At 43.4% G+C, this 20,372-nt stretch overlaps 1 protein-coding gene across 6 annotated transcripts in view; it reads left to right on the forward strand.

The window, feature by feature from the left end:
- Positions 1-20,372, forward strand: part of LOC147022689 (ral GTPase-activating protein subunit alpha-1-like) — a 226,012-nt gene that overhangs the window by 122,635 nt on the left and 83,005 nt on the right. For all 6 annotated transcript variants that reach the window (XM_085887470.1, XM_085887471.1, XM_085887468.1 and 3 more), the window contains 5 exons: positions 3,765-3,947; positions 5,625-5,771; positions 8,027-8,217; positions 16,270-16,368; positions 18,658-18,813. In XM_085887470.1, the coding sequence (XP_085743596.1) occupies positions 3,765-3,947; positions 5,625-5,771; positions 8,027-8,217; positions 16,270-16,368; positions 18,658-18,813 (776 nt within the window). The remainder of the gene's footprint in view (positions 1-3,764; positions 3,948-5,624; positions 5,772-8,026; positions 8,218-16,269; positions 16,369-18,657; positions 18,814-20,372) is intronic.

Consider the following 20,372-nt stretch of genomic DNA (forward strand, 5'->3'; position numbering starts at 1 on the left):
CTTATTCCAACATCAACATACTTGTGTGCCTGTGGACCTTGAATCTCCAAACTTTGACGTCATCTGGCTTAAGATTTGTTAACAACATTCACATTTTTTTCTGTTTCACCTACTGCTCTCCTAACTCCACAAACGTTCTAACTTTCTTTGACTGTCTAAATTCCTGCCATGAGGCCGTGACCTCCTCTCATCCTCAAACTGAAGTCTTCCGTTGAGGAGACTTCAATGTACACTACAGGGAGTGGATGAAATCTTCCCACACAGATGGCGGGGTGGTTGAAGCCCTTCCGTTTTTCCATTCGTAATGATTTCAAAAGGCATCAACCGGTCTTTGAGGTCGGAGACGAGTTTGATGTTCCAAGAGTTTGACCACCTCGTGATCCTATCAAGGTCTGCAGATATGGAAGAGGCTGCTGTATGTCTATCTGAAGCATGAGGTACGTTACGGCAGAGGGTGGAATCATCAGCAAAGAAATATGGCGGATTTTCCACTGAGTCAGAGAGATCGATTTTTAATCATCATTGTTCCTCCGTTAAGAATTATTTTGCCGATTATTTACTCCACCTGTTTGGTTCTTTTTTTGTTCCTACACAAGCTAACTCTCTTGTAGGTGTTTATATGTCGATATACACCATATTTGAGAAGGGAATCGGGCATTTGGAGGCTATGCTATATCTTTTACATACATAGCAAGGACATTATCATCGAATTGATTAATTGACCTGGAATATATGGATTTTTACCTTTGGTCACTGTAACATGGCCATGCTTTCACTTGAGGTATATCTGGGCAGGCACTGCTCACTATTATGACAGTGTTGTAACACATGGGATTTTATTGTGTGAACATTAAAAAGCAGAGCGGATGTCCTCACGGTCCACTCTATACGCAGTGTGAGCAGCTGACAGAACACACTTGCCAGTGAAGGAAACAAACCGCGTTCCCATGTTCGCACTCCTTTTAAATCAACGTGTTGTATTATTATTATTATTGAGCAAAACCTGGTGATCTCCCCTTTATTCGGGAATCGTACCCTCTCGACGTGCTCTGGAACCACCACAGTTTCATACTCTGGATGGTCGCCCGATTCGGACAAAAACATCTTGTTATTGCTCCTTCCAAATATAAGTTTCATTTTGCCATTTTGACCCTTCATGATTTGCATGACCTTGGTTTTAAACATGTAGTTGTTCTCGACAATGCCCTGGATTGTTTATTACTCTGTGGTCACACAAATTGAGAGATCTCATGTCATGGCCCGAGGTGGGTCCCCTTGTTGATATGGTGATATCAGGCTCAACGAGTCACTTGGTGTAAATCACATGCAAGACGTGAACATAAGGGAAGCATGAGTGGAGGTTTCCATGAATTATGAGGATATCAGGAGACCTTGGCTGGCACAAGTCAGCATAGTATGTACGGTTTAAACCTCAGATGTTTGCATCAGGATCCATGCTCTCAGATGGGAATGCTAAACAATACGACCAAATCGTAACCCATGACCATACATGTACGAAAGGTAAGGGATCGTTGATGCTCCCCCAGAGTGTCCATTAATCCCTCAGTCTTGTAGTGCTCTGCCAGTTTCTGCTGCCACTTTCAGATACCTTTGCTTCCTATTTCTCCCCTCTCAAGGGTTGTGCCCCCTCTCCTAAAACAAATAACCAATAGAATCTGGGCTGCAGCTTTGCCGCAACTTATTTTTTTGGATTTTTCTCTGTGGAATTTGATGGGAATGTTTATTCAGAAAATATTTTGTTTAATCTGGTTGATCGACGTGCAAAATAAACAAAGCTGTAACCCTTATTTTATTCACACCGTTGGGATTTTATTATACTGAGGTCCTTGGAATGCTCTCTCTATCGAGTGCAGCCTGTGGCTACTGATTGCATCATTGGTTGCGACGTGGCTATTACCGCTGATGCAGTGTCCCCCTTACCAGTACACTGGTACTCATTTTGCCGACCTCGGAAGGATAACAGGCTGAGTCAACCTCCTGGTGTATATTCATTCAGCGGCCAACAGGGCTTGAACTCGGGACCCGAGGATCCCAAGCCGCCACCCTAACCACGAAGCCAACACCAGGCTTCCTTGGAATGCTGAATGTGCTGCTTAACAGCAGAACAATGTGACATTAATTGAATTTGTTGATGCTTCCATGTGTATTGTCTCGGTGACGTGACCTAGAGATGACATCTTTTCGGATGAACTTAATATTACCAGTGTCTCTCTCTCTCTATCTCTATCTCTATCTCTATCTCTATCTCTATCTCTATCTCTATCTCTATCTCTATCTCTATCTCTATCTCTATCTCTATCTCTATCTCTATCTCTATCTCTATCTATCTATCTCTCTCTATCTATCTCTCTATCTATCTATCTATCTATCTCTCTCTATCTATCTCTCTCTATCTATCTCTCTCTATCTATCTCTCTCTATCTATCTCTCTCTATCTATCTCTCTCTATCTATCTCTCTCTATCTATCTCTCTCTATCTATCTCTATCTATCTCTCTCTATCTATCTATCTATCTATCTCTATCTATCTATCTCTCTCTCTATCTATCTCTCTCTATCTATCTCTCTCTGTCTATCTATCTATCTCTCTCTATCTATCTATCTCTCTCTATCTATCTATCTCTATCTCTCTATCTATCTCTCTCTATCTATCTATCTCTCTCTATCTATCTATCTATCTATCTATCTATCTATCTATCTATCTATCTATCTCTCTATCTATCTCTCTCTATCTATCTATCTCTCTCTATCTATCTATCTATCTCTCTATCTATCTCTCTATCTATCTATCTCTCTCTATCTATCTATCTCTCTCTATCTATCTATCTCTCTCTATCTATCTCTCTCTATCTATCTATCTCTCTCTCTCTATCTATCTATCTCTCTCTATCTATCTATCTCTCTCTATCTATCTATCTCTCTCTCTCTATCTATCTCTCTCTATCTATCTATCTCTCTCTATCTATCTCTCTCTCTCTATCTATCTCTCTCTATCTATCTCTCTCTATCTATCTCTCTCTATCTATCTCTCTCTATCTATCTCTCTCTATCTATCTCTCTCTATCTATCTCTCTCTATCTATCTCTCTCTATCTATCTCTCTCTATCTATCTCTCTCTATCTATCTCTCTCTATCTATCTCTCTCTATCTATCTCTCTCTATCTATCTCTCTCTATCTATCTCTCTCTATCTCTCTATCTCTATCTATCTCTCTATCTCTATCTATCTCTCTCTATCTATCTCTCTATCTCTATCTATCTCTCTCTATCTCTCTCTATCTATCTCTCTCTATCTATCTCTCTCTATCTATCTCTCTCTATCTATCTCTCTCTATCTATCTCTCTCTATCTATCTCTCTCTATCTATCTCTCTCTATCTATCTCTCTCTATCTATCTCTCTCTATCTATCTCTATCTATCTATCTCTCTCTATCTATCTCTCTCTATCTATCTCTCTCTATCTATCTCTCTCTATCTCTCCCAATCCCTCTCAATCCAGTCCCTCTCAGTCCCTCTCCATCCCTCTCCATCCCTCCGCATTCTCTCTCCCTTCTCTCTACCATCTCTCTTTCTCTCTCCCACTTCATGCACTCGTGTTGTCTATTCCCATGACTTTAGGTTTTGACATGGACCAATGCTGCATTGCGGTATACTTGCTGTTGTAATTGTTTGTAGTCTGCTGTATGTTGAATGACCTATCATACCTGTTCCACATTCTTAATTTTTCTCCACTCATTCCTTTCAGGTACAGAAAACATTATTGTCTCAAAAGGCGGTCCATATGGAGTCGGCATGGAAAAAACTGCAGGACACAATGTGCACCATAAGTCTGAGGAACTAGAATACGGAAACCTCGGTGTTGCAACCACCGAATCAGAGACTATGACCCCCAGTCGGCAGATCGGCATTGATGTGGTGGTCACTCCAGGTGTGTACCGGTTGTTCCCCTCCCCAGAGGAGAGGGAATTGCATTTGGGTCTGTCTGTCTGTTTGCTCTTCTGTTTGTCTGTTTGTTCACACAGAATGTGAGTAGGTGTATTATTTCATTAGACATCTATATATCTTTAGATTCCTTGAGACCCCGAAGAACCTCGAGAACACTGAGACCCTTTAACATCCTTTAGACCCTTGAGACCCCGAAGGCCCTTTAGACCCCTAAGACTCTGCTCCCCTCCATAGACTCCAAAGACCCATTAGACCCCATTACACCCTTTAGAACCCTCAGACCCCAAATACCCCGATAAACCTTTTAGAGCCCCTAAAATGCCACAGACTAATCTCTTCCCATTAGACCCTTTTAGATATTTAAGCCTTTACACCTTCATGCCCTTCAGACCTTTAAATACCATTTATATCTTTTTAGACGCTATAAGACCCGACAGTTCGACCCTTTATATCTCAAACTACGCCCTTTTGACACCATTTGGTCTTATAAGACCCATTAAACCCATTTTATACCTAATCAGACCTTTCGACATGAACACCTTTTGACCTGAACACCTTTCAACCTTCGGACCATTTGACCTCAACACATTTACAACTTTTCAGATGTTTGACCGTTACATGTTTACAACTCGACCATTTAAACCTTTCATTTGGAATGAATGACATTTTTATTAAGTACATCCTTCCATTTATTTGCCACAAAAAATACACCACACAAAGCAAGTCCTGGCGAGGGTCTGCAATCTTTGATTGCTCTTTCTCTTGTTATTATTGTTTCATTTATTGTGTACAGACAGGGCATGATGCACCAAATGGTGCCCTCCTGTGTCAAAACCCAATTTATATCCTCACACACTTTATTGAGGTCGTGGAGAGATTCTATTCCCTTGGCAGTGATATTCGTGTCTCTGTTGGCTGGGAGTCAGAGGTCAATAGACGTCTGGATCGGGCCTGGGGAGTCATGGATTCACTGGATAATGGGGTGTGGTGCTGCCGGTACCTGTGCGGGAGGACGAAAGTCTGAGTCTTCAGGTCCTTGGTGCTTCCAGTCTTGCTCTATGGATGCGAGACTTCGACTCTGACCAAGGATCTGAGATGGAGACTTAATTCCTTTGGTACCAGGTCTCTTCGGAGAATCCTTGGCTATCGCTGGTTGGATTTTGTGTCCAACGAGCAGCTGCTGAGAGAGACTCGGATGAGATTTGTTACCTGCATGGTCTGTGAGCATCAGCTGTGGCTGTATGGATATGTGGCTCGTTTTCCTGACGCTGATCCTGCTCACCAGATTCCCTCAGTGAGGGAGTCTCCTGAGTGGAGGACGCCAATGGGCTGATCACGTGCCTCGTGGTTGCAGCAGGTTCATCAGCATCTCAAGGAGATGGGGATGGGCCAGGCATCTGCCTGGGGGATGGCCAGACGGAGGCCCCTGGAAAGAAAGTGGACGCAGCGACGCGCTGCTCTGGCGCATGCTCCCATACCTGACCTGACCTGACACACTATTGTTCAACTCTTACATGTGCTTCAAATTAAACCAAAAATTGCAAGTTGAGCCTGTCTGGTTTGATGAACTGCAGAATTCGGCTTTTCCATTCGGAAGTTGACATGATATCACAGGTGTTTGTGTTGAATCTTTTTGTGACCATAAGTTCTGCTACGCCAGGTTCAGAGAGTGCCTCACTCACGTATTCCGAGAGCTCACACTCACCCGCACCTTCTCTGGATGGAGAGATAAGCCAAGTAAAGGATTCTCTTGCAGCTTTGGATGAAAGTCTCACTTCATCAGTGCTGCACCTGCACGACATCACAGGTACAAAACTTTGTGAGTTTGTGAAAAACTGGTTGTTTAACTTTTCGTACTCATAGTTTGAACAACCGAGTATGACCTTGAAAAAGTCTTGCTTATATAGCTCATAACTTCATGTATTTATGATGTGCAGCCTGTTTACACCAGAGGGCGGTAATGATCTCTACTTGTTTAGTGTAATGGAGCTTGAGATCTCACGACTTGCTCTCCTTTAAAGAGATATTACATTTTGTCCTTACCCATTCATTAGACTTGATTACATCTGCCACCGAAGGTGAAGGAGTTTATGTTTTAATCCCTTTCTGTCTTTGTTACTTACGAAATCTAAAGATTTCATAAGTAACAAAGATCTAAAGATTTCGTAAGTATATTGATGACTTCCATTTCTGTTTGTTTGTTTGTTTGTTTGTAGGCACGATAACTCAAGAACGGAAGAAGCTACCAATGTCAAATTACACCACGTGATTCAGGAGGGTGGTTGCTAGTGCTGCTTAGATTTTGGTCAAAATCGGTCAAAGGTCAAGGTCACAGTGGGGTCAAATATTTGATTTTTGATGGTTTGGGAGAGATAATTCGAGAACGGAAGAAGCTACCAATGTCAAATTACACCACGTGATTCAGGAGGGTGATGGCTAGCGCTGATTAGATTTTGGTCAAAATCGGTCAAAGGTCAAGGTCACAGTGAGGTCAAACATCCAAAACATTCAATTTTTGATGGTTTGGTACAGAATCATCATAGAAACTTCTGGTTTGCGTCGCTACCTTCTCTCGAGACAGCTTTTATTCGACAAGGTCAGAGGTCAAGTTTACGATTTCGTAAGTACCAGTCTATGACTGCTTGTGACTTACGAAATCTAAAGATTTCATCAGTATATTGATGACTTCCGTTTCTGTTTGTTTGTTTGTTTGTAGGCACGATAACTCGAGAACGGAAGAAGCTACCAATGTCAAATTACACCACGTGATTCAGGAGGGTAGTGGCTTGCGCTGATTAGATTTTGGTCAAAATCGGTCAAAGGTCAAGTTCACAGTGAGGTCAAACATTCAAAACATTCGATTTTTGATGGTTTGGTACAGAATCATCATAGAAACTTCTGGTTTGCGTCGCTACCTTCTCGAGAGACAGCTTTTATTAGACAAGGTCAGAGGTCAAGTTCACGATTTCGTAACTACCAGTCTATGACTGCTTGTTTGTTTGGTTGTTTGTTTGTGTGCAGGATATCTCAAAAAGTTGTTGACGGATCTGGATGAAATTTGGTGGGCAGGTTGTTTGTGTGAAAAGGACGAACTGATTAGATTTTTGTGAAGATCCAGATCTGGTTACTGGAATTTTTAAGTGATTCTTCACCATTCAGAGATAGGGCCAAACACGATATCGCACTGAATAGCATGATATTTCTGTTGATATATATGTAAGTGTACACATTGTTACGGTCGTGACCAGATTGAACGTGACCCCTCCCTCCTATAATGTCGAAATCCGCCACCATTCCTTCCCGTGAGAAACAACAAAAGGCTTGTGGTGTGAGATGACCAGCACAACTCTGCTCAAAAACCATGATTGGTCAAAATTTACTCCCACAAAAACTAAACTGAGTGAGTTGAGGAGCTCAATGGGCCGGCCACGTGCCTCGTGGTTGCAGCAGGTTGATCGGCATCTCAAGGAGATGGGGATGGGCCAGGCATCTGCCTGGGGGATGGCCAGACGGAGGCCCCTGGAGTACCGGCGGAAAGTGGACGCAGCGACGCGCTGTTCTGGCACATGCTCCCATACCTGACCTGACCTGAATAACTAAATCGGTACATCAAGAAGTTGCCCACGTTTGGTCAAAACCATCATATTTAAAGGTTGACTGTATTTCTCTGTTTTGTCGTATTTTATTCAACTGTTACTTTTTATTCATACTTCAATTCTGGTACTTAAGAATCTATTTCATTTATTTTGTGCCTTATTTCATTCAGATCTATTCTTCAGTGTCAGCAGTTCTCACATTACAGATAATGCACCAATGGCTTCAAAACATGTCTGCTTGCTTGCAGAACGAGTACCGAGCTGTCTCTGTGCACATTATGCTAAACTTAAAGCGATTGAGCCTTATGTCACTGAGGCATGACCTGTAACTATGTCGGTAAGTCGTGTGTGTGTGTGTGTGTGTGTGTGTGTGTGTGTGTGTGTGTGTGTGTGTGTGTGTGTGTGTGTGTGTGTGTGTGTGTGTGTGTGTGTGTGTGTGTGTGTGTGCGTGCCTTCCATTTTACAGATGGAGAGACTGGTTGTAAGACCAGCAGTGTGATGATGGGTGGTGCAGCCGTCGGTTGGAATGCTGAAGTTGCCTGGGTACTCTGGAAACGGGTACTCGGCCTACTGGGTGATGTGAACAACATCAAAGATTCAGAAATCCATGCGCAAGTCTTTGAATACCTTTGCGATCTCTGGGAAACATTGGTTCAGGTGAGAAGTCGAGGACAGCTTTAAAACACCATTCATCAATATTCGTGTTTCTCTGAAAGAAAATTCAAATCCCCCTTTCCTTTTTTTTTTCCTCATGACCTCAAATGCGAGTGCTATAATCAAGAGTGTAATCAAACAACGGAGGGTATCGCAGAAAGATTAGGGATATTTGTGGCTTGAATTCCTGGAGAAAGCAATGGTGTGATTTATAATTGGAACACTGGGTTTTGCGTCTGTCATCTCAGGCTCAAGGAGGAGTCTGTGCATGAAGGTGCCGGTACACAGGTGCACGTGCAGACACTCACGCAAACACACACTATTGAACACTAATGGAGGTAAAAAAAAAAAAAAACATGTAAATACATAAGAAAATTTTGTATCTGTTGATATAGAAGATAAATATCAAGAATATGAGATAAACTTGCAATGCAGACCACTGCGGTGCACTTTAGTGACAGATTCTTGAAGTCTCCACCGCTATCCAGGTGTCTTTGTTGTGTTTTGCTGTACGTATGCCTCTTTAATCGCTTGCACTTCTGTAGCCACCCATGGCTGCCTGGCACTCCACAGCTGTTGTACCCATCCTGTTTGTAAATTTGTTCACTGCTTTTGCTGTTTTGTGGCAGCCACGCTCCCTTTCCTTACCACACCTCTTTTCATCATTTCTAGTCCACCCCTTTGTCTCCTTTTTATAATTCTTACCTCCTGCAGCCTATCCTCCTATTACTGCTTGAAAAACAGATGCCACAATATCACCATAGCTGCCAATTCCTTCAAGCCTGCGATAATCAGGATGCCTTGCCCATTTTCTTTATTTATTTTCCCATTTTCTCCCTCTCTTCCATCTCTGATGCCCCTTATGCTCCTTCCCTTGTCACTCTCCTATTTCCTCCCACTCTCCATCCTCCCCTCTCTTTATTGCTTCGTTGCCCTGCATTCCTACTCTTCCCTCACCCATTCCCCCTCCATCCCTGTTAATGGTTAATGGTCAAGATGCCGCTGCTGCTTCAGATCTTGTCGTCTTGTCAAGCATTCCTTTTGAAGGACATTACTGATTATATTATTGATCTATTCCTGGCTACTTCTCTGCACTGATAACCACACCCTCTGCCCTGGTGGTGATGTTGCTTTCTTCATCAGAAACACCATCCACCACAGTGGATGCTTGCTGTTTATCTTTTTTTATTTTATTTTTCAACTTTCTGGAATACTTCTGTCTCCACATACCCCCCTGTCAAGCACTTGTTCTTCCATGTGTTGTCCCTTCCCACCTCTGATGATGCTCTCTCTCTGCAACCCTTGTCTTCTTCGAACATCTACCTCTTGGTAGTCACCCACCCCAATTCTCTTTTCTTTGGACATGTTGACTTGATTTGCCATCATGCTGGGTGACTGAGTATATAAAATTCGGCATCAATTGATGAGACTGCTGCCAAGGCCTTCTCTGAGCCTGACTCGATCAGTTAATTTTCCAACTCGGATCTCCAATAATTAATGAATCGTTTTTACTGGATTTGGTCGCAACAATCTTTCCTGTTCCTCTTCAGCCTCGCATGTATTCATTAAGTTTGCAATGTCATTGGCTGGTCGGCAGAGAGCGATCCAAGCTCTAAGAGTCTGGCAATTCCAACTCACACAGGCCGACTGGCAAAGTATTTGATATTCCATTGCACTTAAGGACTAGTTTCTCATCCTCACAGCTGTCTCTATCGAGTGCAGCCTGTGGCTGCTGGTTGCATCATTGGTTGGGACGCGGCTATGCCGCTGATGCAGTGTCCCCCTTACCAGTACACTGGTGCTCGTTTTGCCGACCTCGGAAGGATGACAGGCTGAGTCAACCTCCTGGTGCATTTAATTCAGCGGCCAACGGGGCTTGAACTCAGGACCCTAGGATCCCAAGCCACCACCCTAACCACTAAACCAACACCAGGCTTATCCTCACAGCTGATGTGGATTTCTTCTCTGAATGCTTTCGCAAATGCTGGATCTGATTCACATGTTCATTCCATTCTTCCTGTGGCTATCCTGCCCTTCCTCTGGTCTTGCCACATGGAGGCTTGTGGCAAGGCATGTGCTTCCAAGAAGCTCAATTGCTTGACATGAACGGCAAATACAACTGAGGGAAACGTTAGGTCACTCTGCAAAGGCTGCAATGAATGTCTGTTCTCATCAGATCCAGAATACACCACCAGCTGGTAAAATCTGTCTCTGGTTCTCTCTACCTCTACCTCCACATATACCTCTACGTCTCTCAAATTCGCTATTTATCACACTCTGCAGATGGATTTTACATGTGGCAAGGCAGAAGGTTTTAACTCGGTGTTTTGTTTCCATAGGGAGAGTCCCAATCCCATCCCTTGTGACAGCTCCAGATATGGCGTTTCTCTTCTCACAGCAAGATATATGCTCTGAATCAGACACGGGAGGTCAGAGATGTCTCCCTGGACATATCCCGTGCTTCCAACATGATTTTCCACCTGTCCTTGCTTATGAAACTCTCTTACTGTGGCTTTCAAGACTATCTTCATGGTTGGCCTGCTGACCTCCTCCCATGTAGGCAAACAGCGTGTAACATTTCATGGCACCTTGTTAACCCAGGGAGAATGGCATGCCTTGATGCCACATCTGTTTGGTTATTTTGAGGCCAAAAGTGGTTTTAACGCTGCAGTGGCATCGCTGGAGAGTTGATGTATGCATGTCTGGACAAGCATGCTCCCCACCATACATGCCAGCATTTCCTGCTGTGAGGGGAACAGCTATCACAGGTGTGGTCATCATTGAGATCTACCATGGGAACCACATTGAGCACATAGGAATTAATGTTGTGATGAGAGGGGGAAGGAGGGGAAGATGTTTTGGAGAAGTCAGGAAAAAAAAATTCTTGACTAATGAAAATCATAAATGAAAGAAAGGAAAATATATAATAAAATATATTATTTACTCAAGTGGTATTTAAAAAAATTTACATCAGTACCTATGGGGTTTTTTTGAATGCATAGTTGAGGCTTGTGGAAGAGCTAGTATGAGGACACTGAAGGGATCAGGATGCAACAGGACAAAAGGAACAGCAGAGAGAGAGAGAGAGAGAGAGACAGAGACAGAGACAGAGACAGAGACAGAGACAGAGAGAAAGAGAGAAAGAGAGAAAGAGAGAAAGAGAGAAAGAGAGAAAGAGAGAAAGAGAGAAAGAGAGAAAGAGAGAAAGAGAGAAAGAGAGAAAGAGAGAAAGAGAGAAAGAGAGAAAGAGAGAAAACGAGAAAACACCCACGGCAGAGTTGAAGGCCCAGATAGAGGCAGACTGAGGCAGACAATGGGTGGGGGAGGAATGTGGAGCAGGAGAGGTTGAATTGGGTGGACAAGATGGATACAAAAGGAAACTCTCAGGAGGGAAATCTGGAAATTTGGAAGGAGGAGGGATCGGGGTGGGAGGTGGGGTTAACAAGGGTAGAAAATATAATGGTTTTGGATTGGGAATGATGCGAGATGGTGGTGAACAGCTGTCTTGAAGACCTGGAGGGAAGAATGAAATTGAAGAGAATGTCGAAGCTGGTTCCACAGGTGGGAAAAAAAGAGGAACATTGATGGTGGACTGTGTGTGTGCCTTGCAGAAACCTCAGGGGGCCAAAGCACAGAAAGAGAAGAGGGTGGAGATTTTCATCAGCAAATGGATAAAGGGGATTTTCCAGAGAGTCAGGGAGATCATTGATTAAGATCGGGAATAGGACTGGAGCCCAGAACACTATCTTTGGGGCACACAAGCATTGACAGGGAGAGGACATGAAAGGATTCCGTTGAGTGGCACTCGTTGGCTACGAGAGTGGAGGAAGTTGGGTAAGCTATTTTTGGACTTGGCCTTGGATGCCATAGGCAGCCAGTTTGGAGAGTAAGGCAGGATGCCAGACTGTATCAAAATCATGAGATATGTCCAGAGAGACGGCCCTGATATCAGGTCTGACATTGAGGGCCTCCATCCATTGTTGGGTGAGTAGAAGAGGAAGCATGTCCGAGGTGGAGTGACCTGGTCTGAAACCAAATTGATGATCTTAGATGAGGTTGTTGGAGAAAAGGAATGATTTCATATCAACTGCAATGATGGATTCCATGACGTTGCTGATGATTTGAAGTAGGGCTGTAGTTGAGGGTATTAGTTTTTGCATCATTCTTATGTAATGCAGTGATGTTGGTGGATTTCCAAGCAGATGGAAGATGACCTTAGACAAATGACATGGTGGAAATGGCAGAGAGAGGATGTGCAAGAGCAGCAGAGCTGGATTTTTGGAATTGTCAGCTGATGCTGTCTGGTCCAGTTGCAGAGTCAGAGTGGAGGATTGACAGAGCCTTTTCCACCTTCTCGGGTGCAAAAGACACAGAGTCCGTGAGCAGTTGGGTACGACAGGGAAGGATGGGTGAAGAGTTGGAAGCGGAGCATACACCAGAGACGGACTTAACAAGGCACCGCCAGGTTTTAGAGGAGTGAAACAAATTTGAAAGTTCATTCTTGAGGTTGGGCAGATGTTTTCTGGCTCTCCTGAGAGTGGACATACGCTTGCTGCGGACCTTTTGGAATGCCTTCGATCAGATTAGCCTTCCTGCAAGAGAAGGCAAGTTGCTTCAGAACAACGGCCTCACCACAGGATCTTGCTTACCATGGGCGGGAAGAAGAGTAGGATAATTGAAGACAAGATGGGATGAATCTGTGCATGAGAGGGCAGGTTTCTGTGGAAGAATTCCCAGACTGAGTTAATATCAGGGACAGTAGATGTGTGAGACCAGTCCTGAAGAGAGATGGATGCTTGCAGTCCTTGCCAACCTTCCTTGAGTGAAATGCCTCACTCGCCGGCGTTGAGACCTATTCGTGATTGCAACAACATAATAACACGATTCATATTAATTTATTTATTATAATCACATTAATGTACAGACAGAATAGCCTGATGAAAAAAAAAAAAAACGAGCTGTCTGGTCTGGGTTTGATTCCTTACCAGACTTAAAAAAATTGTTTTTGTTTCAAATGGATTGGGAAAAGTCCAAATATGGACGTTGGAATGAGGAAATTCCCAACATAATATGTTATCAGTCGTTTGGTGGTGCAAGGCCAGCAGGACATTGGGAAATGTAGTGTCCTGACCATTGAGCTCTCTGGTCTGGGTTTGATTCCTCAGCAGACTTTAAACTCTCGCCCTGGCACTTTACAGGCAGTGCCTTGCATCAATCACGACATTGCCCATCGGATGGGGCTCGAAGTCCTTTGTCCCATCTGCTCGCAATCTCTGGTAGACATTGAAGATCCCGCACGGTGACTTTCACCGCTGTAGACCATTGTGTGCTATCACCCTTGCCAAATTCCAAGTTCCTGTCATAAACTACAGGAGGCACTGCATAACCAGTACAGCCGCACGCTCATAAATGAAGCACGCAGCAACCGGGTGCTGCGCACAAATGGATGAACAATACTCGAGGTGCATATATAATATGGTCGTTTGGTATGAACAGCATCTCATATGTTTCCTTTCCCTTCTTTTATTTTACTTCCATCTCATCTGAAAATTGACAACTTTCATGGCCCCAATTATTCTCACGTTACCGTGGGGTCGGCTGCATGAGTTTTGTCCCGCTACACCGCTCTCTCCCAAGCCCCCCCCTCTCCTGACAACCCACCTCATGTCCTTCTCCATCACCCTTTTCAACCTCAATTTTGGTCTCCCACACCAAACATTACTCATTCTCTTTCATTTCCCTTTTTTTTTAATTTTTAACCTTTCTAAATTAACCCTCTTCTCCCAATACCCCTCGATGCATATGTAATGTACTAAGGAGCGTGAGTGATGCTTCGTTTTGATTGTGAGCTCAGAAGTGAGTGCGTTGCATGAAAGCTTGGCCCTGGCTCACATTCCCTTCGATTTGAATTGAAGGTTCATAATGTCGATAACCCAAGATGAAATCCTGTTAGTTATATGCCTCTGTCCATCGTCTCCTATGTCCTTGTAATTCATGTAAGAGTAGACCGACATCTCTGTCACATCCTTGTCCTCCACACCTGTTTTATGTACAAGCTCTCCCACGAGCCTCACATCCTTGTAATAAGGGTTTATTTCAAATTTATTCCTGGCACCACACTGAATGCTTTTGATTGTTCATCAGTAATTTGACTTTTGCACGTCTGAGCATCTGCTATTTGATTTGCAAACAACCCGTGCCCCTTAAAAACTCTGTCGAGTGCTGGCATGAGGATCATCAGAATCCGGAATTCAGCTGAACCGATGCTTCCATCAGGTGGAAACGTTGATGCTTCTCTTGTTGTCCTTCCAGAGATCGTTACGCTTGTGAGATTGGAGGCCAGCATTTTCGGTGCAAAGTAATCCATGCTTTCCACAACCATAGACATAACGGATGCTCTCTTGTCTGTCTGTTTGAAGCAAAATTTGGGGGTTTTTGAGCATTGCAATGTCCGGCTGTTCAGTCGTTGATTTCCTTGTGCAACACAAGGAAACGCGAGGAAATCAGACACAGGTGGAGGCCATTTGGCCCACCATGCCTGTGCCACATCAGCACCACACCAATTCATCAACACAAAATCCAAAGAAGAAAATGCAAAATGTTTTTTTTGTTTTTTTTAAATTGTTTTTTTTATGGTTTTTTGTAGTTTCTGGATTCATTTTTTTGTTTTTCGAGTGGGGGGGGGAGTGGTTATGGGCTTGGGTAAAATTCACACAACATCAACCACACACCACCACTTGACGAGACCCCACAAACAGCACTCCGTACACATGCACACAATCACCAATCAATACTCAAAACTACCTAAAAGTCCTATCAACATCCCCATACCCCTCTATCTCCAATACTTCCAGGTACCTATCTAATTCTAATTTTAACTCATCTACTTTTTCTACTGCCACTACCTTTCCAGGGAGACCATTCCATGCATTAACTACTCTCTGAGTGAAAGTCCCACGCCTTACTACCATCTTAACTCTCCTCTTCTTTACTTTCAGGCTATGGCCCCTGGTTCTGTCACTGTCTACTCTGCTGAATCATTCATCTTCACTTATTTTATCTCAACCTTTCATTATCTTGAACATCTCCATCATATCTCCTCGCAACCGCCTTCTTTCTCGTGTATAAAGCCCTGCCTCCTTCAGCCGCTCATAGCTGAGTCGAGCTCGGCCCGGAATCAATCTAGTAGCCCTACGCTGAACCTTCTCTACGGCATCTCTGTCCTTCCGGAACTATGGTGACCAAAACTGCACACAATATTCTAGATGTGGCCCTCACTAAATTCCTGTACAATGTCAACACCACCTCTTTTGATTAATAAATGATCCCCCTCAGAATACAACCTAAAACCCTGTTTGCTCTACCTATAGTTTCCTGGCCCTGTGCTGCCAGCTTACCTCCCATATCTATTACCACCCCAGATCCTTCTCCTGTAAGACACGCTCCAAAATTACCCCTTGCATCCTGTAATCTCTATTTTCATTGTTCTTTCCCATCCCCAACACCTTACATTTGCTCAGGTTCAATTACATCTGCCAATCTTTTGCCCAATCTCTACAAGTATCAATACTTTCCTGTATCTGATCACCACCCCCTCTGCTATCCACCTTACCTCCAAGCTTTGTGTCATCTGAAAATTTGGAAAGCCAACTCTTTACCCCACTATCCAAATCGTTGATGTAAATGTTGAATAGTAATGGTCTGAGTACTGATCCCTGAGGTACCCCGCTACTTACATCGTCCCAGCAAAGACATCCTCCCACTCGCAGCCACTCTTTGCTTCCTTTCACTACACCAGTTTACAATCCAAGGACTATTCCTTCCTTCTGTGCGGTACTTCCAGCATGGTGTTTCATGCCACAGAAATGTACAAATATATAGATAAATAAGCATCTGCCTCTTGTATCCCTCACCGTGTTGTATGGATGCATCTCAAGGTCAAATGACTTTTGATTGAGATCTGTAGTGATTTTCCACTTCACGTGTGTCTGACGTTTTTGACACTAAACCTGTCTCGTAGTTCGTGACCCGAGAAGTAATCTCCTACCTTGGCAGATCCGAGACAACTTGGGAGTCAGCACGGACAACCAAACAACACCACCACCACCCAACTTGATCCCGCCTCTGACACTCCTGATTCCTTGGCTTCTCAAGGTAATATTGATCAGTTGTTTGTGGAAAACGTCACTTTGCAAACAAATCAAACCATTTTACTCACTGTTACACACGATATCTGAATGGAGGACAAACTACTGCACTTTCGACTTTAAATCGTATAAGGCAGGCCATCTGTTTCATGCTTAACTTGTTATTGTGCCTCCGAGACCATATCTGTTAAGTTGCTGTTGTTGTTGTTGTTGTTGTTGTTCCCCTAAGACCATATGTGGAGTGTGTTCACCTTTGATTGAAAAAGTATTTTTCCAACCATTTGTCGACATTCGGTGTGGCAGTCCCTCCTGACGTGAGGTTTCATCGTAACGCAAACGGTTCAAATCTCACGCACACCAGTCCCTGCAGCTGCTCAAACACAATGGCACTGCAGCAGGCCCCATTAATTGCTTTTACTGGCAGGATGTTCCTCGGACAGACTATCAAATTAATTGTTTCGAACCGTCAGGACCTCAGGCAAAGTCGGGTCTTCCTGTTTGCTTCGAGCTTCGCCTTGTAATGCAATATTTGTTTCCTTTTTTTGCATTGAAGTGCCATCGAAGATGGGTAATTGACGCTGGGATGTTTGGTAGGTCACTGGCTGTTTAATACAACAGGTGCTCGTGAATTGTTTTGCCACTGGCTGTGAAAACGCAGGAACGGATACAAATAAAGTTTATTTCATTCGTGCATTCTTTATTCATTTTTGGCAGACATCTGATGTCTACTATTATTACTTCCACCACCGAAGGTTGATGGAGGTTATGCTTTCACCCCTGTCTGTTTGTTTGCTTGTCTGTGCACAGAATATCTCAAAAAGTTGTTCATGGATTCGGACAAAATTTGGTGGAGAGGTTGGGTGTGTGATGAGGACTAATCAATTCGATTTCTGTGAAGATCTGTATCCGTCTCCAGATGTGAGACATTTGTATTTTTTTGTTTTTTTAAGTGATTCTTCATCATTGAGAGATCGGGCCAAAAACGATATATAGCATGATATCTCAAAAAGTTATGGACAGATTCAGACGAGACTTGGTGGACATGTTGGGTGTGTGACAAGGACAAAATCTGGATCTGGATACTAGAATTTTTCATGCGAAGCTTCACCATTGAGAGATGGGACCAAAAACTATAGATTACAAAGCATGATATTTCAAAAGGTTTTGGACGGATTATGACAAAACCTGATGGACGAGTTGAGTTATTGACGAGAACCAGCCGATCAAATTTTGGTTCAGGTCTGGATACAGATTCAGTTCATCAGTGGGATACAAAACGTAAACTGTTCAGCCTGGCAGGGGTATGTGGTCTACCGAGTGCCGTTGTAGTCACCCTGTACACACAAAGTGAAAAGTGGGGTTAAGGAATCGGTTCATGTCCGTCCGTCCGTGTTATCAGTTTTTGATTGACGAACAACTTATTTAAATTGATTGTTATATTTTGAGCATGAATAGGAAGAATTTGTCCCGATCACACATGCTCAGAGAGAAGTGAGATTTTTTTTTAATTCTGCTTGTCTGCCAATCAAACAAAACTGAAAATCAATTCAAACAGGAAATTTACTGTTTATAAGGACCTCATAAAGGACACAAACAACAAGCACAAATAACTAATTTGACGTGTTCGACAGGGTGATGTAATCGATACTGTGGAATATGCCAGTAAAACCCATTTTTTTTTTTTTTTAATATGACTTGCAACCTTTATCTTATTTAAATTGAATAACATATTTGAACACTGTAGAACACAAATCACCTGTCATAATACTTCCAAGAACCTCCAGTTTTGCAGTACAGTATTTCAATTTAAATAACGGTTCAATGCAGTGGTGTTTGGGACTGCTTCTGGATAACTTCAAGAGCACTGAACTTCCAGATGTTTTTTTTTTTATGATTTAAAAAAATATTATTTTATTAAAATTGAAGTCCAGCACTGTATATACTTGAACACTGTGCGGGGTGTCATGTCCGATGAACTCTCGAGTTTAATCTGTAATGCGTGTTCCTCTTGCTCAGTCATTCCTTTTCACTTGAGTTGACTTTTCCACTTGCTAATTGTGCTCTTTTGCAAATCTCCTCTTGTTTTCCCTATTGTTATACCTTGTTTACACATGTAGTGATTTTGATGGCCCACCATGTTGTCGCTTTTAAAAAAAATTTTTTTACAATAAACATTTCTGTTGTTGTTGTTGTTGTTATTATTTTGTCACTGTTCCCACCTATTTATATATTCTCTCTAAATTATAGCATCTAATCGATCGAATGTATTCCATCTGCTGCCACCGTGCCCACGCAGGCAACCAGGTTACCAAAGAGTCACAGGAAGGGCCAGATGCTTGCGCACAGGCTTCTGTGCAAAATGATGTCTTCCCGACAGCACGCACTCATCTCCACCGACCTTTCGATCCATCTTTACTCGACCCTCCACAGTGCCTTGCTCAGCCACGATCAGGTGTGTGCTTCTCCTGGCTCATCAGATATTTCTTTTTCAGATCCGTGGAAATATTGTGCTTTAACCAATGTTGCATTGTAGATCCATCGTCGCTGAGCAGGACCAGATTATGAAGCTTGACATCTGTACTTTGAGTGCTCTTGCATCCTAGCCTGTTAGCATTTGCGCTGCTGTTTAAGATCACCACCTGCTTGTTTAAAACCCAATTAGCAAAAACAATGCTTGCTCAACTATCATCAAAAGTCACATGACTAAGCCCAGACATCGTTTTTCTTTCGTATGTAGTGTATGGCTGCAGATAGCATCATTTGCTGGGGGTGGGGGTGGCTTTCCCACTGATGCTGTGTTGGAGACTCAGTACCCCTTAGGTTAAAGCAGGAATTTGGAATTTAACTAGGGCAACGGCAATAGCTCTCTTACTCTTCACGAAATACACTGTGGGATATTTAATGTTCACAAACTGATGCCAGCAGATGGGACGTTTTAACTGAGATCAAACGGGTGCCACACACATTGATGCCTTGCCATGAGCTTGCTATGTCTAAGGCTCTGAACTGTGTGTGCTGGAGACTGAACTAGCTGTGGTGAAGACTCTGAACTAGCTGTGTTGGAGACTCTGAATTAGCTATGTCTAAGGCTCTGAACTGTGTGTGTTGGAGACTGAACTAGCTGTGTTGGAGACTGAACTAGCTGTGTTGGAGACTGAACTGTGTGTGTTGGAGACTGAACTAGCTGTGTTGAAGACTCTGAACAAGCTGTGTTGGAGACTCTGAACTCGCTGTGTTGGAGACTCTGAACTCGCTGTGTTGGAGACTCTGAACTAGCTGTGTTGGAGACTCTGAACTAGCTGTGTTGGAGACTCTGAACTAGCTGTGTTGAAGACTCTGAACTAGCTGTGTTGGAGACTCTGAACTAGCTGTGTTGGAGACTCTGAACAAGCTGTGTTGGAGACTCTGAACTAGCTGTGTTGGAGACTCTGAACTAGCTGTGTTGGAGACTCTGAACTAGCTGTGTTGTGGACTCTGAACTAGCTGTGTTGGAGACTCTGAACAAGCTGTGTTGGAGACTCTGAACTAGCTGTGTTGTAGACTCTGAACTAGCTGTGTTGTGGACTCTGAACTAGCTGTGTTGGAGACTCTGAACAAGCTGTGTTGGAGACTCTGAACAAGCTGTGTTGGAGACTCTGAACAAGCTGTGTTGGAGACTCTGAACTAGCTGTGTTGGAGACTCTGAACTAGCTGTGTTGGAGACTCTGAACAAGCTGTGTTGGAGACTCTGAACAAGCTGTGTTGGAGACTCTGAACTGGCTGTGTTGGAGACTCTGAACAAGCTGTGTTGGAGACTCTGAACAAGCTGTGTTGGAGACTCTGAACTAGCTGTGTTGAAGACTCTGAACAAGCTGTGTTGGAGACTCTGAACTAGCTGTGTTGGAGACTCTGAACTAGCTGTGTTGGAGACTCTGAACAAGCTGTGTTGGAGACTCTGAACAAGCTGTGTTGGAGACTCTGAACAAGCTATGTTGGAGGCTCTGAACTAGCTGTGTTGTAGACTCTGAACTA

Source organism: Eptatretus burgeri, chromosome 7, assembly GCF_056783735.1.
Source record: "Eptatretus burgeri isolate ZD-2024b chromosome 7, Ebu_testis_v1, whole genome shotgun sequence".
Lineage (NCBI taxonomy): Eukaryota > Metazoa > Chordata > Myxini > Myxiniformes > Myxinidae > Eptatretus > Eptatretus burgeri.